Source organism: Clinocottus analis, unplaced genomic scaffold (assembly GCF_023055335.1).
Source record: "Clinocottus analis isolate CAN_PGR_092001 unplaced genomic scaffold, fCliAna1.0.p SCAF_18, whole genome shotgun sequence".
In the NCBI taxonomy this organism is placed as follows: Eukaryota; Metazoa; Chordata; class Actinopteri; order Perciformes; family Cottidae; genus Clinocottus; species Clinocottus analis.
The window spans coordinates 100,001-116,815 of NW_027175909.1; the positions used below are offsets into that span (position 1 = coordinate 100,001).

The window sequence follows — 16,815 nt, forward strand, 5'->3', positions numbered from 1 at the left end:
CGAGCTGAAGCTGCGTGTGGACACTTCTGGCCACCAGGGGGCAGGAAAGGAAAACTATCTTCTACCATTGTCTCTCCTTTAAGCTCAGGTTTAGTCTCCCCCAATATATATATATATATATATATATATATATATATATATATATATATATATATATATATATATATATATATATATATATATATATATATATATATATATATTATATATATAAACACACACACACACACACACACACACACACACACGCAGTACATATATGTGTGTAGTTAACTGTGACGTAAACGTTGAACACAATCATCACAAACTGAGATTTCTGGCCAAAAATATGCATGAAGCAGGTTTAAGTCATTTATGAAATATGAAGCGTTTAGCGAGTGCAGCTTCTGTCTTCATGTTCTCGTGATGTGCTCCCTCATCTTGGTGAACATGTGTGTTTGTTGTGCATGAGTGTTGATCATCTCTGCGTGTCCAGTACAGACATAGCAACATGAGAAGAGGTTGAAACAGGTTGAAACACACTGAAGCTCTGTCATGCATCCTGGTGTCTTGTCCTGGACACACACACACACACACACACACACACACACACACACACACACACACACGTGGGCCATGTGACTGCGATATGAAACACATAACGTGGATCCCTCTGCATCAAGCTTCTGCACTGAAACTAAGATGAAACTTCTCCTGTGAATCTGAGGAACAAATAAACAACCATAAACAAGAAGTATCACTCAAATATTAAAACGATCCGTTACATGTTTCCTGCCTGGGTGCTCTGTGTGAAGTCCAGAGTGCAATAGGTTCTTCTAAAATACAACTAATATAATAAGAATATGACTCAATAACTCTGTGGCCTCCGTATGCGTTTGCTTCCAGAGCAGCGCAGCAGCAGACTGCGCTGCTCTGACCACGGGAGCAGAGAGAGCGCGCTCTTTTCTCCACGTTGTCACTGCAACCAATCACAAGACGTAACCACGAGAAAGGGGCGGGACAAAGGAAAGAGAGAGGGGGGTGGTGATTGTCTGATGCGGCTCAACATTTCTGTTGGAATAAAGAGTGTGTAGTGTTTTCATTGGTGGAGTTGACTGCATACACTGTATACTGCACACACACACACACACACACACACACACACACACACACACACACACACACACCTTAAACCCTCATAGAGATGTCAGGAGTGGTGAATGACATGAATACAAAGACAAAGTTTTGCAGTTTTCTTAATTTGCTACTTTGACCTGAGCCCATATTTATCAAAGTTCCAACAATCATGCTCTAAGTTGTACGCGTTTGACCCTTCCTAAGTCCCGCCCCACTCGCTCAGTGCTCCAATAGCAATGGAGCTCTCGCCCTGTCACTCAGGAACGCTACGTCTGTCTGAAGCTACTGAGTCACATCGCGTCCATGTGAACGTCTCCTTCCCCGCATGCTGCAGCCTGAGTGGAAGCTCCTTGCAGCTGTCCAGCACCGGTACAGAACACTCAACACCTTTCTGTCCGTGGGGGCGGGGCTTGGGATCGGTCACTTGATATAAAGCATCGCACCTCCAGACTCAAAGAGGACCTCGCTGTGCAAGTCTTCCTCTCCAACCCGACTGTACTGACAGGTTGTGAAGAGTTCACCACACACAGCGCTGACACGCCCTGTCCTCCACACGACCTCTACGGTGTGAGTCGGTTGGCTGGTTCTAAAATAAATAGTATAAAGAAACTGAGATGTGAATGACAACCAGTTAGCGCGCTAGCTCAGATGCTAAGGAGACGATAGTTTTCTGAACAGGATCAGAGACGTGAGGTCCTGTCTCATGCACACCAGCTCCTTCAGGGGCCAGAGTTTTAATCTACTTTGTAATGAGGTTCTGTATTAATTAGTCCTTCTGTGACATCATCCACCCAGGGGTCAGAGGTCAGAAACCCCGGAGAGCGTGGTTGTAAAGGTTAAGCAGCCAAATATAAATAAAAACATCAATGGTGAATCTGTGAGGCTGATCAATATACATTTGCAAACCTCCAGGCTTCCACGACGCTCATTAATCATCCTGAGTGCACTTCTAAGATTGCAACCGGCCAAATGTGTAAACAACCAATTTCTGTTTGATGAAATGGATTCCTGAGATGACACATGCTGTTCTAGCTGCGTGAACACAAACCTGAATTAGCAAATGTGAATTAGTTTGGTGATGTGTGTAATTAAGTCAATCTATGAGAGAGCAGCAAGGACTTTAATCTATTTGTTCTTTGCTGCCTTTAACTGGAATGATGATGTCACTGTGGAGACACACACACACACACACACACACACACACACACACACACACACACACACACACACTGCAGATACAACCAGAACCACACTGCTGCAAAATAACCACCGACATGTTTTGCCGATAGAGCGACGTGTCTGGAGTGAAGTCACGTCATCACCTGCAGGTGGATACGTGCAGCGTGATTTATCCTCCACTTCTCCATCAGGACGCGCTGCAGCCGCCTCGTTGAGGGTGTTTGCATCCTGCCGTCATATTAATTTCAGTTTTAACATATTTGTCAGCTGTTTAATCCAAACATTAAAACGTGAGATGCTGCTGTGGCCTGAGAGGGCGTGGCCTGAGAGGGCGTGGCACCATCCTCGTCATGTCTTACAGCAACATGCCATTTGTTCCCCGTCAGAGACGTTCTACATGTCGTACCAACAGGTGAGATCCTCGTCCTGACCTCCACCCATCGCTTCAGCCTGGATCTCTTAAATTAAAATGATATTTCATAGATTAGAGGTGAGTAAATACTTTTTAGTTCAAAGTCCAGAAGGTCACATTAATCAGTTTGATAAATATAGACCCAGTCAATGTCATATTCTGAAAGTCATGCAGGTGGTGATAACAGCAAAAAACTAAAGAGACAGAAACACGTATTCCTCTGTGGCGTCACTTTAAACCTAACGACGTACAGCGTCTTCATGTCCATCAGCACACCGTGACAACACGTTGGACCTTGGCAGAGTCGGGATGCCTCCAGTTCTTCCCTTGTTCTTCTCGTGTCCCACAGTGTTCAACCCGTCTGCTCCGGTTCGCCTCAACACTTCACTTGAGAGCGAAAGTCCATGAAGCGTTCAGAAGAGGTGCATGGATGGAGAAAGCAGAGCAGCCTGTCCACGTCCGAGTCTTTTTTTTCTTTTTTCTTGAGTACGAGAAACTGCAAATGACAACAGGGGCCTGATGAAGACAACAGAGAACAACACACCAGCAGACACACACAGAGCGGGTTAGCGCCGCGCTCCGGTCAGTGGGATTGGACGGTGAAGAGCGTGGACGTCCAATGGGTCTGCCAGACGGCCGACTCCACGTCATGTGACCTCAGCGAAGGCGATGTGATTCTGCAGGGAGGAAATCAAACTATCAGAACAAAGTCTGGACAACGGGGACAAGGCATCCTGTCTGCTCGATTCAGGGTACTTTATTTGGACAAATTCCTCAGAAGTCTTTTCAGGTTGCTCTTGGTCACAGTTTCTTATAGAAATATATGCAGACACAAATGAATCCATCAGGAAAATCTCCAAATAACCGAATCATTGAAGGTTGTTTTCACAGCAGAAAAGAGAATTGAAAACCAGAAAGAAAGAAGTTGTAAGATGGTTTAAAGGAAGGATCTGGTATATTTCCACTTACATCAATGGAGAGATCCTGTGTGTGCTTGACCCAATACATGTTGCATCATTATTCTGTGTTTTCTTAATCTCTACGACGGGTCTGGTGAATGCTACGTTAGCACGACCCGTAGACTCAAAGACCTGGAAGAACATGAGGAACTGATACCACAAGGGACCAGCAAGCAGGAGAGGAGCATCAATAACTACATGGAGGACGCAGAGAAGGCCTCTCCATTGCCCTAGCCCTGAAGGAGCGCCCACTGGAGCGCCCACTGGAGCGCTCACTGGAGCGCCCACTGGAGCGCCCACTGGAGCGCCCACTGGAGCGCCCACTGGAGCGCCCACTGGGGCGCCCACTGGAGCGCCCACTGGGGCGCCCACTGGAGCGCCCACTGGGGCGCCCACTGGAGCGCCCACTGGGGCGCCCACTGGAGCGCCCACTGGGGCGCCCACTGGGGCGCCCACTGGGGCGCCCACTGGGGCGCCCACTGGAGCGCCCACTGGGGCGCCCACTGGAGCGCCCACTGGAGCGCTCACTGGGGCGCCCACTGGAGCGCCCACTGGGGCGCCCACTGGAGCGCCCACTGGAGCGCCCACTGGGGCGCCCACTGGGGCGCGCACTGGGGCGTCCACTGGGGCGCCCACTAGAGCGCCCACTGGGGCGCCCACTGGAGCGCGCACTGGAGCGCCCACTGGGGCCAGTAAAAAGCCACTTGGGGGGTCGCCTGGACGAGGCTAACATGATACAACACTGATTATGTGTCCCAGTATGTGCATCAGTACATAAACTTAAGAACGGATAAACACCAGATTGGAATATACCAAATCTCCCTTTAAGCCAAGACGTGAATATGTCCATCAGAGCACGTTCTAAACATATCTCAGAGCAGACACAGAAATAGACCTCGGCCTGAGGAGCAACACAGCATGCGAGCCTGGCAGAACAATGGCAGTAAGACACAGCAGCGGGGGAGAGTTGTTCATGGAGACTAGAGCCTTGATTTTCTAATCCAACCTTGGAGTGCATTTGGCTGAGCAGCGAGAGGAGGAGGGTAAAGATGCAAGCCTGCACAGTGCTTCTCTCATTCCTCATCTAGGAGCTGTATGCTAAACTCAGGAGAGGAGGTCCTATGGAGACTGTTCTCTTCATGAAACACAACAGCACTGATTATGTATTCTCACAAACTCTGTTGATGGTTTCACTGGGGAAGTAGAGATCCTCCAATGGGGATTCATTGTGACTGTAGTTAGTTTGAACTGATTCGACAGCTTGGTAAGTATTCTGCCAAGTTGTACAAACATGCCAGCTGATAATAGGCCCTTTGGTACAACATGGAATACCAGAGCTCTAAATGTGGACACGAGAGCACATCTGCAGAGAGACTTGCAGATGTGAAATTAGACAGGATTTCTTCAGGGAGTGCAGTTTGTGACAGTGTGGCTGATGCTAGCTCTACCAGCTAGCTTGAGCAGCAGGTCTGAACTGAGGGTCAATTGTTGTCACTGTGTGACCTTAACCATTAATGTCATGAAACACACACCCTCTGACGCTGTTTTCCTCACGGTTGCTGCATCCAGAAGTCTGTAAAGGTGTGAGTTCCAGCCCATACTTTGCTTTAGCATTAATATTGGTAGAAAACGTCTCTCATGCGACAGTTTTCTCCTGTTGTGTTTCTAGTAAAAAGTAAAAAGAGTGCAGGGTGTTTAGTCAGCCCAATTTTCTGTTAAAGCAGATTTAGTGCAAATTCTGATCAAATCATTAGTTTAATTTCTCTTTCAGAGCGATCATATTTATAAATGTGTGTCTGTGGCGTCTTGCAGCTGGATTCTGCATTTCATTTCACCAAAGAAGAAGAAGCGTGGGATTCCTATGTTTTCCTGCTCAAAGGTTCTTTCCTGCCCTGACATTTTGTTCACTGTGGCTTGTTTAGCTCTCAGGCATCTTTATGCTCAGCTATTTTTAGAGCAGTCAATTTTCCAGCAAGCCCGTTGTAGCCGAGGTGCGAGTGAGAGATGTTCTGTACAAGCAGCAGGAAGCCGTGCTCCCAATCGCCAGACAGGAGTCATATATTTTCTAGGTTTAGATGCTTAACGTGTATCGTGTGAGAGGAAGCCAGAAGACAACACAGCAGGCAGCACGTCGCTGCTGCATCTTCATCATGATACGTGAAGATGTAAAATCACAGATTTCACTGAGATGCACAGAGGAAGGAAGAGCAGCACTTCAACCGCACTCGTCAAATACTCTGGACAGCGTTGATTTATCCTCATCCTCTTACTGGTTTCATCCCTGTGGACCAAGATGGACCCCGGCCCAGCAGATGGGTCGTCAGAGGGCCAAAGCATCAAGTTTGAAGTAATACACACTGATTTGTTCAAAGGGAAGCCAACGTTGTCGTCACTTCAATCAGCGATGAACACACTGGACTCACCGAGGCAATAGCTGAGATGGAACCAGGTGACATCACCTGGAGCTCAAACTGAAAGATTGAACACCTGAAATAGTGAAACCCGCAAGTTCTGACCTTTAACCTTCTGTAGAGATTCAAAACAGTGAAAGGGTCGCCTCAGTCTATGTTCTTGTCTTACTGGACGAGGGTGACTTCGTTGAAAGAAGGGTCAGGTTCATAGTGACTGTAGACATCTCCAGCCCAGGCATCCTGTATCTCTGCTGCTGTAAACTCACGTAGATCTCAGGATTGTCTCGTTCTGGAGGTCACGGCAGCGACCTGTCAATCACAGTCTGCCCGCCATGTAACACTATCCTTTACATTACAATCCAATCTACTTTTTACAACTGTATCTTACACCAAAAAACAACACATCCTCACTCCCAACTAGTCAAACACTGCCTCTTGGCGAGTGGCCTACACTTCAGACTTTGACACTGGACGAGGGCGCTGATCCAGTGTCCACATGCGACGCGTCGGGAGTGAGAACAAGTGGCCAAACCCTCCCAACACTCGGGGGTCACTTCACAAAGGAGACGAGCAGCCAGACCGGAGCTCTGCTCTGTCGGCATCATGCTGGAAGCCAATCCCACAGAAATACACAAGAAACACAATCACGGCTATTTCTGAACCCCATCGCCTCAGAGACACATGCATATTCAAGACTTAAACTGTGTTCTCACTGTTGATGTTGTCCTTCACTAATTCATGCTCATTGTTGTTGTCAGTTTTAAAATTTAAACTCTGCGAAGGCTGATAATCTGGTTTTCAGTCGGCTTGTGAAAAAGTCAGAAAACGTGTCTAATCCTGGTATTACTTCTTGAGTAATGAAGCTTTTGTAGGCACTAAGAGGCACAACGTCTTGTGTGCATTAGCTACAGCCATATGGTACGTAAGCCTCCATGTCTGTGGCCTCACACTGTTCTGACTCTCTTACAAATCACCATAAGTCCCTCCAAAGACGGCATATGTCTTCGTCCAGGAAGAAGAACACTTCATCTGCTCGGCCAATCCGGCATCTTTTAAAATAAATTCAGTACAACAACGCAACGCAGTGAAACACAACGCAATGAGACACGACGCAGTGAAACGCGACGCAGTGAAACACGACGCAGTGAAACACGACGCAGTGAAACACGACGCAGTGAAACACGACGCAGTGAAACGCGACGCAGTGAAACACAACGCAGTGAAACACGACGCAGTGAAACACGACGCAGTGAAACGCGACGCAGTGAAACACAACGCAGTGAAACACGACGCAGTGAAACACGACGCAGTTAACGCAACGCAGTGAAACACGACACAGTTAACACAATGCAGTGAAACACGACACAGTGAAACACGACACAGTTAACACGACGCAGTGAAACACGACGCAGTGAAACACGACGCAGTGAAACACGACACAGTGAAACACGACGCAGTGAAACACGGCAAAGTAAACACGACACAGTTAACACAACGCAGTTAACACAACGCAGTGAAACACGACGCAGTGAAACACGACGCAGTGAAACACGACGCAGTTAACGCAACGCAGTGAAACACGACACAGTTAACGCAACGCAGTGAAACACGACACAGTTAACACAACGCAGTGAAACACGACACAGTTAACACGACGCAGTGAAACACGACGCAGTGAAACACGACGCAGTGAAACGCAGTGGATGTTGGATGTTTGTGACTTGTTTCCTTCCCTTGACCCCGCCAGAAACTCATGTGCCCCACAAACACACTCAATAAAATATAGGTATTGAGAGGCATTAAAAATGAAAGATAATGAATAAACCAGGTTTCTTGGGGTGCGATGGCTATCCGAGGGAAGGCTTCAGGCCCCCGCGCGCCGCACAGGAAGTATCGCATCTATCCAAACAAAGCATCCTCCTGCAGGAGCTCGTTTGTGTGGGCAGCACACGCATTCAGGCCTTTGCTTGAATCCCTGACTGTACTTCACAGAGAAAAGTACAAGTGGTTGCACGGTTCAACCAGGGGCGACGTTAAATGTCAGAACTCTGCCACTGCGTCCTTTTTGGTTTCAACCAAACTAGCATCAAACCGCGTGTGACAAACGACACACTGATATGGTACCAAAGCATTATGCATACGTGAATGGGTGATTCTGGAAGTTGCTTAAAAAGAGATATTTTCTTAGTGAAGCTAAGTTGGGCTCACAAAGTGGTTCCAGAAGTGCGGCGGCCCTGAGGGCCCGCCAGCGGCGGAGCAGTCAGGAGCGACGCTCCAGACTCCTTCACAGCAGACATTCTGTCAATGTTCACTACTTACTATTAGTTCAAGTGTCCTGGGCCAGATACTGACACTGAAGAGGCTGTGAGGTGAATGTCCATCTCTCCTGGTGAGCAGGTGGCACCCCGTATGGCACCTCTCACACCAGAAGCTGGTCTACAGACAACTCTGAGCCTCACAAGTGAAAGAAAGAGAAAGGTGTAATGCGTCCAGAGATTTGACAGAGCTCAGGCTTAAACCGGGTCGCAGTGCGTTGCCTCTTGTTCCTGAGACGCTGGAACCAGTCGAGACTCTGCAGCCAGCGCAGGAAGGCCATGAGCCGCTCCTTGATGTAGCACGAGTCTTCATCCTCGTCATCCTCATCGTCCGTCTCCTACAGCAGTGTGTGTGCAGGTGTGTTGTTAAAAGTCAGACACATGCACCCTTTATTAAGGCTAATGGGAGTAAATGTTGATATTAAGCCCACAAAGATACAACAATACACACCATAGCACTTTATCCACAAGTGATGCTCATACAGAAATCTCCAGGGACGAGCAGGAAGTATACACACACGATGGTATGATCCTACTTGGCAGGTGAAGTCACGTAGAATATCTTGTGCTGAGAACACCGACACCAGCTCCATGTGTAATACCTGCTGAGTGATCGTGGCTGACACCTGTCACTTTACATTTACCCTGAGTTAACCTCTATGGGTGTGCTGCCGAGTCCACTGACCGGACCTTTGGTGCTTGTGGATTATTAATCATGAAACTAAAAGGTCTGTAGCACCCACTTCACTTTGCCAGGTGCAGTTAGTCGAGCTGTGACGCCGGAGCCCTGAGCTCACGTCCTCCATCTCTCCTGCACATGAATCCATCAGCTGCTTGGAGTGAGCGTCACACACATGCACATCCAACCACACTTAACCACATCCAACCACATCCAACCACATCCAACCACATCCAACCACATCCAAACACCTCTAAGCACATCTCACCACACTTAACCACAGCTAACCACAGCTTTCCATTGAAGTGTATGTCATCGTGCGGTCTGAAGAACTGTCTTTGCCTTCTGTCTGTTCTGCAGGTCGACTTTTAGAAACATGTACGGCTGCATCGAGCTCAACAAAACCTCTTTTCACAGGAATGTTCTCCTAACTTGTAAAAAGCTCGGCTCCGGTTTGTTCTCACCTTTGCTCTTGTGAAAATGTGGGCGGGCATCCAGAGCTCTGCGACTCGGCTACACTCTGGATGTGTGTGTCATTACATGACATGACATTATTAAAGCTATCGGCTCCCATCGCCCTCGCAGCATCAGTGGCCTTATGAGTGTCCAAAGAGCTGATGTGCCGTACGAGGTTGCTTCACACACACTTCAGCAGGAGAACGCCATCCAGCTGCACGGGCAGAAGCAGGTGTGTGTTCTGCGTGCAGGTGTGTGTTCTGCGTGCAGGTGTGTGTTCTGCGTGCAGGTGTGTGTTCTGCGTGCAGGTGTGTGTTCTGCGTGCAGGTGTGTGGTGCTGGACTGACCTGGGAGGCGATGTACTTCTCCAGAGGACTCTCCATGCGGCCCATGTGCAGCATGGCCGTGGTGGTCCGCTCCTCCGGTGAGTCCTCGCTCAGCAGTAACTTGCCTTTGAAGTTATGGACCACGCACACCACCTATAACACACACACACACACACACACACACACACAGCAGTGAACAGAGGAGTGTGTGTAACTGAATTCCACTGATAGAGATTCTAGAAAGTAGGTCACGCCCGTGTGCAGGCTTCCTCCTGGAGGCCGTACTGGAGCCATGTGATGGATGTAGCTGCTCCTCTGATAAGGAGCATAGCGTGGCTTTGAGGTTGAAAATGAAATAACCAATTTCAAGTTGGGAAAGAGATACGGGAACTCTTGAGGGCTGCAGCCCATCATATCCTACAGAGCAGTGCAGCCTGGGAACTTTGTATGGAGGTCATGAAGCTTGCAGCGACACTTGAGACACGTTGGTCCCTTCAACATGTGACTGCAGCTGATTGGATGGAAGTAAAACTAGTTTTACGAGTTTATGTTGAGGCAACCGGACGACTGGTTTGGTTTAGTAAGAACTGGTTTGGCTTAACGCACGTGTGTCACGATATTTCAGTTAACCACACACATCAAAATAAGTCAACTTATTTTCCTACAGAACACAAAAAGAGCTCTCTTCCCTCTCATCCATCCATCCATCCATCCACCCATCATCCATCCATCCATCCATCATTCCATCCATCCATCCATCCATCATCCATCCATCCATCATCCTCCCATCCATCATCCATAGGACCGTGTTAGTAATTCATCAAGCACCGGTGTGACCCAGGAGGAAATATTGAAGCATAACTGGATGCAGTTCTTCTGTATGTGGACATAATAATAATTCATGATCAGACCAGGCTGTATTCTCAGGCCGTTTTTCTGAGAGAGGAGAGAAGGCTGACAGAGGATACGATGTGTTGGCCTCTTGGCGGCTGTGAGCACTTCAACACGTCATCGTGCCTTCATATGTCATTATTTATACATGCTGCAGTTACACAGTGTATACATCACACGACTTGGATCATTGTTTGGAATTGAGTCTCTTGTGTCTCCACAGAGAGGCCTCGCCCGAGCAGCAGCTCCGTCTGTGTCACAGGATGCGCTCAGGCTCCATGTGGAGGCGACCTGCTTTTGGGAGCAAAATCACTCACTGCAGTTGTGTGTGTAAAACAAAAGAAACAGCCTTGAAGCGTAACAATGCTTTGTGGGATACGTCACACCAGCTGGACTGCTTGGAATAGAAAGGTGTGTGTGATGACAGACAAGACGACTGACAGGCGACTGACAGGCCTCCGGTTCTCTCTGTTTGATCTGCACCTCCTCTGAGGGAACCGTAGCATTGTTTAGCTGCTACATGCTGCACTGTCTGCAGTTTAGCTGCTGCATGCTGCCCTGTCTGCAGTTTAGCTGCTACATGCTGCCCTGTCTGCAGTTTAGCTGCTGCATGCTGCACTGTCTGCAGTTTAGCTGCTACATGCTGCCCTGTCTGCAGTTTAGCTGCTGCATGCTGCCCTGTCTGCAGTTTAGCTGCTGCATGCTGCCCTGTCTGCAGTTTAGCTGCTACATGCTGCCCTGTCTGCAGTTTAGCTGCTACATGCTGCACTGTCTGCAGTTTAGCTGCTGCATGCTGCCCTGTCTGCAGTTTAGCTGCTGCATGCTGCCCTGTCTGCAGTTTAGCTGCTGCATGCTGCCCTGTCTGCAGTTTAGCTGCTGCATGCTGCACTGTCTGCAGTTTAGCTGCTGCATGCTGCCCTGTCTGCAGTTTAGCTGCTGCATGCTGCCCTGTCTGCAGTTTAGCTGCTGCATGCTGTCTGGTTCTGTTACTAGCCGACCAGCTGTGATGCAAAGATACAAACAGATAAAGCTGCTAACACATAATGCTAACACATAACGAGACGTGATTGTTTAATTAAATGAAGACCCAGGTAGCACCAAGCATTGACATAGTTGGTGTTTTAAGCCTGAGGTTCATCTACATTCTTCATATTAATCTTACATTTTCTCTTTTTTTCCTTTTCTTTTATTAGAAAGCCCCTTTCATGAGTATAATGATTCCCAAGACATAAAAGCATGTTGTTCTGCACCACAGCCCGGCTGCAGGCCCTTTAGAGGCTGGATCGCTCCCGATATATCTGCAGTATCTTGTGGAGATCATTTGCACATAAAATAGCATCAAACCCGGAGTGAGAGTCTGCTCTCTGAGTTACGGCTCTGTGATAAGGAGAGATATCTGTTTGAGGCAGCCATGTTAGAAAGAGATGAGAGAAGGAGGTGAGAACAAGAGAGCAGGAGGTGGAGGAGATGAAGGATGAGGAGTTTCTCTGGTACGAAGAGAAAGATTGTTGCCTTTGGATTTATTTTTTCCTCATTGATTGAACGGTAATGTTTTTAACCAGGGCCAACACTCTCTCTCTCTCTCTCTCTCTCTCTCTCTCTCTCTCTCACACACTCTCTCTCTCTCTCTCTCTCTCTCTCTCTCTCTCTCTCTCTCTCTCTCTCTCTGTCTCTCTCTCTCTCTCTCTCTCTCTCTCTCTCTCTCTATGGAACCTGCAGTGTCTCGCTCATCATCCTGTTCATGTGCAGCTGTGAGAGGGCGTGTCAGACCTTCTATGTAGTTTTTCATGAAAGTATAAAAAAGCATACTCTGACAGAAGTGAGGTGACGTCATCGTGTCGGTCGCTGTCCTCTGGGAGACGCTTTCTTCATCTCGGGCTCATGGCTAACTCTGCTGGATCAGGTGCTTCCACACAGGAACACACAACACGAGTCACATGCCGGTCCGTACGTCGGCCCGTCCTCCTCGCCCTCGCTACCATGTGTGTGGTTATTGGGAAGTTAAGTTTGACTTGGTCTGTTTATTTGAAGCCCACCATGACGTTAGTCCTCAACCTTGATATGTGGCTTCGTTGCTTGAACCTTCAGAGGTGGACGTAATAAACATGGAGGCTCCAAACCCACAAGACTTTCACGTAGTTTGTTTAGGAAGCTCTTCCTCCACTTCCTGTTCTGTGAACATTATGTAAGTCACATCTTTGTACTCTGATGTCGGCATTCTGCGTTTCTCTAAACCACAGATACGTTGATTGAGGACATTTCAAAAGACTTTCACCCAGCAGAGGTTTGTGTCCTGAGTGAAACCAAAAGTTTACGTTGATTTAATGTTAATGTATTTATGCTCGGTATGTATTTAATAATTGTTCTGTTGGAGGGCGTATTGCTGGGCCTTCTGGAGGGCAGGGGGGCGAGGGAGAACCAGGACTGACTGAGACGAGTCAGACCCAGCTGTTGTGACATGAGAGGTTTTCTAAAGGGACTAATATGAAACATGTCTTGTTATGAAACATTGCATGAATCCTGTGGTTTGCAGTCACTGGTTTTAAAAGTTGTGTTTCTCCTGTACCCCCCTCCTGAAAGCCCTGTGGTCATGTTGGTGACATCGTCCCAGCAGCTGGCCTCATGCCAGCGCCTCTGACCCTCTGACCCTCACCGACACAGAGCGTGACCTCGAGGGGCGGGGGGCTCACCAGGAACGTGGCGATGGCGGTGCCGATGATGAAGCCGGCGATGACGTCCGACCAGTGGTTCCGGTACTCGGCCACGCGGTTCAGCCCGGTGAGGAAGGCCAGACACACGAGCCCGAGGGACAGCACCGGCTTGGCCAGACGGGTTCCTTTAGCCTGCACCGTGCACGTCACGTACATCTGGAGGGAGAGAGGCCAGGGTTACTGAAGGTCACCTGCTGACGTCATGTGACTTTACATGACGTCACATGACGTCACGTGACGTCACATGACATCACATGACGTCACATGACGTCACGTGACTTTACATGACGTCACATGACGTCACGTGACAAATTCCTTTAAGAAAAGATGCAAAACTCCTCCTCTGTTGAGGAACATTATGACACTACAGTCACAGCTCAGTCTGAAACCCTGCAGAGCCCTGCAGCACTACATCACACACACACACACACACACACACACACACACACACACACACACACACACACAGCGATCACTGACTCCACGGCAGGTTTATTAGCAGCAATTAAAGACTAGGTTTTACCATAATTTCATTATTTATGTCACTATTAGAACTCATTTTAATTCACACGCATCTAAGATCACAAAACTTCTCACAGGTTCTTTTGATGTGTCGTTAAAGTCGTTGTATGGTATTTATACATTATAGTATATTATGCCATAAAAGTGTCTATAAAATAGTATAGTGTGTCGTAAAAAATATAAAAACTGTTCAGTATGGTATTAAAAAGTCCTAAAAATGTAAAGTACGTCTTCTATAAATCCTAAAAAGTTTTGGAACTGTAAGTCATGAAGTCATAATGACTATAATAACTATAATAACTGGTCCACAGCGTCAGAGGGGCCTTGCAAGCTGCAGGGTGACGTAGAGCAGTACATATAGTCAACTCTTTGCATGTGTTGTGAACACATGAATAAATGTGCATCCATGAAAGGTTCCCCGTGCTGTGTGGAGAGACGGGTGAGGTGTGTGTTGGTGACAGTGTGAGGTGTGTGTTGTGTGTTGGTGACAGTGAGGTGTGTGTTGTGTGTTGGTGACAGTGTGAGGTGTGTGTTGGTGACAGTGAGGTGTGTGTTGGTGACAGTATGAGGTGTGTGTTGGTGACAGTGTGAGGTGTGTGTTGGTGACAATGTGAGGTGTGTGTTGGTGACAGTGAGGTGTGTGTTGGTGACAGGGTGAGGTGTGTGTTGGTGACAGTGTGAGGTGTGTGTTGGTGACAGTGTGAGGTGTGTGTTGGTGACAGTCAGTGCGGTTACATGGATTCGAATTACTGGCTTAGTCCGACTAAAATCGAATTATCCCGTTCATGTAAACACCTTTATTCGAATAACTGCGGTCCGACTACGATCCGATTAACACCCCTGGATAACTCGATTCGACTCGATTGATAATTCAAATAACGCTGCATGTAAACGCTGAATCGGATCGGAACTGGACAATGCGTTTGTGCGCATGCTCAAGATCCCGCCGCCTCCTCCCTCCCTCCCTCCCAACTCGTGACCCGGAAGTCGAAAGAGACGATAAGTTGTCACGGCCGGCAGAAACAAACAAACGTAAAAGTCGGGTTACGAGCCGATACTACCTTCGGTGGGTGTCTCTGCTAGCTCTCTGATGTAGCCAGCTAGCGCTGCTGCTAGTTCCCTGTTTGCTTTCCGCTAGCTCCCTGTCAACCACAGAAGCTAGCGGGGTTCTCTCCATTATGAAGAGTAAAGAGGTCAAGCGGAGATGGCTGTATCACCACTACATGTAATGAAAACAGCGCCACCTGTCGTATCGGATATGACATGCATTCGGCCAATGATTCGATTTATTCACTGCCATGTATATTCGGATAACAGCAGTTGCCCCGAGAGAGAGCAGAGTCCGACTAAAGCAAGATTTGAATTATTACCAGCATGTAAACGCACTGATTGTGAGGTGTGTGTTGGTGACAGTGTGAGGTGTGTGTTGGTGACAGTGAGGTGTGTGTTGGTGACAGGGTGAGGTGTGTGTTGGTGACAGGGTGAGGTGTGTGTTGGTGACAGGGTGAGGTGTGTGTTGATGACAGTGTGAGGTGTGTGTTGGTGACAGGGTGAGGTGTGTGTTTGTGAGGTGTGTGTTGTGAGGTGTGTGTTGGTGACAGGGTGAGGTGTGTGTTTGTGAGGTGTGTGTGAGCCTCATGCTGCATGTTTATGAGGATGTCTCCTCTCTCAATAGGAAAATGCTGAAATACATTATTTTAGTTTGACTTTCAAAACTAATGTGGAAGTTGCTGTTCCCCTCATGTTTTATTAAAATGTGGTGAGAAGCAGCAGACGCTGTGACTGTGTGCAAACAGGAGCTGAGATGTTCAGTCTCTCCTCAGGGCATCTTTCTATTGTCTCACTGCTGTGTTTAGAGGAGAGCTGGCAGTGGAACCACGATGAAAACATTATGAAAACACACACACACACACTCACACACACACACACACACACACACACACACACACACAGTGTCTCTGGAGAGAGACACAGGGAATAGGTGAAGTAAAGAGAGAAGACGAACACAGAGAGGAGAGGGACAGAGGTGAGGTGTTGAAGGAGAGGAGAGGAGGGAGCTGATAGGAGGAGAGAGGAGAGGAGAGGAGGGAGCTGATAGGAGGAGAGAGGAGAGGAGGGAGCTGATAGGAGGAGAGAGGAGAGGAGGGAGCTGATAGGAGGAGAGAGGAGAGGAGGGAGCTGATAGGAGGAGAGAGGAGAGGAGAGGAGGGAGCTGATAGGAGGAGAGAGGAGAGGAGAGGAGGGAGCTGATAGGAGGAGAGAGGAGAGGAGGGAGCTGATAGGAGGAGAGAGGAGAGGAGGGAGCTGATAGGAGGAGAGAGGAGAGGAGGGAGCTGATAGGAGGAGAGAGGAGAGGAGGGAGCTGATAGGAGGAGAGAGGAGAGGAGGGAGCTGATAGGAGGAGAGAGGAGAGGAGGGAGCTGATAGGAGGAGAGAGGAGAGGAGGGAGCTGATAGGAGGAGAGAGGAGAGGAGGGAGCTGATAGGAGGAGAGAGGAGAGGAGAGGAGCTGATAGGAGGAGAGAGGAGAGGAGGGAGCTGATAGGAGGAGAGAGGAGAGGAGGGAGCTGATAGGAGGAGAGAGGAGAGGAGAGGAGGGAGCTGATAGGAGGAGAGAGGAGAGGTTTGGTTGGACCAGCTCTCCACTGCCGGCACCCTGAGCTCGCTTTCTTTGCGTCACAGCGCCGGACAGACAGTTCCTCAAAGTGTGTGTTGTTTTCTTTCTAGCTGAGTATTTTAGGCTCAAAATGAACAAAACCCCAGAAAACACCTCTGAGACCCCGAGGGCCCGAGACCTTTCAGAAGACTAAACCGGCCTGCCAGACGAGGTGGACTCTCC

The 16,815-nt window shown here is 48.4% G+C and overlaps 1 protein-coding gene across 4 annotated transcripts in view; it reads right to left on the reverse strand.

Moving 5' to 3' along the window:
- Positions 1-220: 220 nt before the first annotated feature.
- Positions 221-16,815, reverse strand: part of plppr5b (phospholipid phosphatase related 5b) — an 85,857-nt gene continuing 69,262 nt past the window's right edge. For 2 of the 4 annotated variants that reach the window (XM_068581966.1, XM_068581967.1), the window contains 3 exons: positions 13,435-13,611; positions 9,875-10,006; positions 221-3,384 (listed from right to left, as the gene is read on the reverse strand). In XM_068581966.1, coding sequence (XP_068438067.1) covers positions 3,355-3,384; positions 9,875-10,006; positions 13,435-13,611 — 339 coding nt within the window. In that variant the 3' untranslated portion in view covers positions 221-3,354. Of the gene's footprint in view, positions 3,385-7,799; positions 8,731-9,874; positions 10,007-13,434; positions 13,612-16,815 lie in introns of those variants that run through there. The other 2 variants (XM_068581964.1, XM_068581968.1) reach the window with 1 other exon arrangement.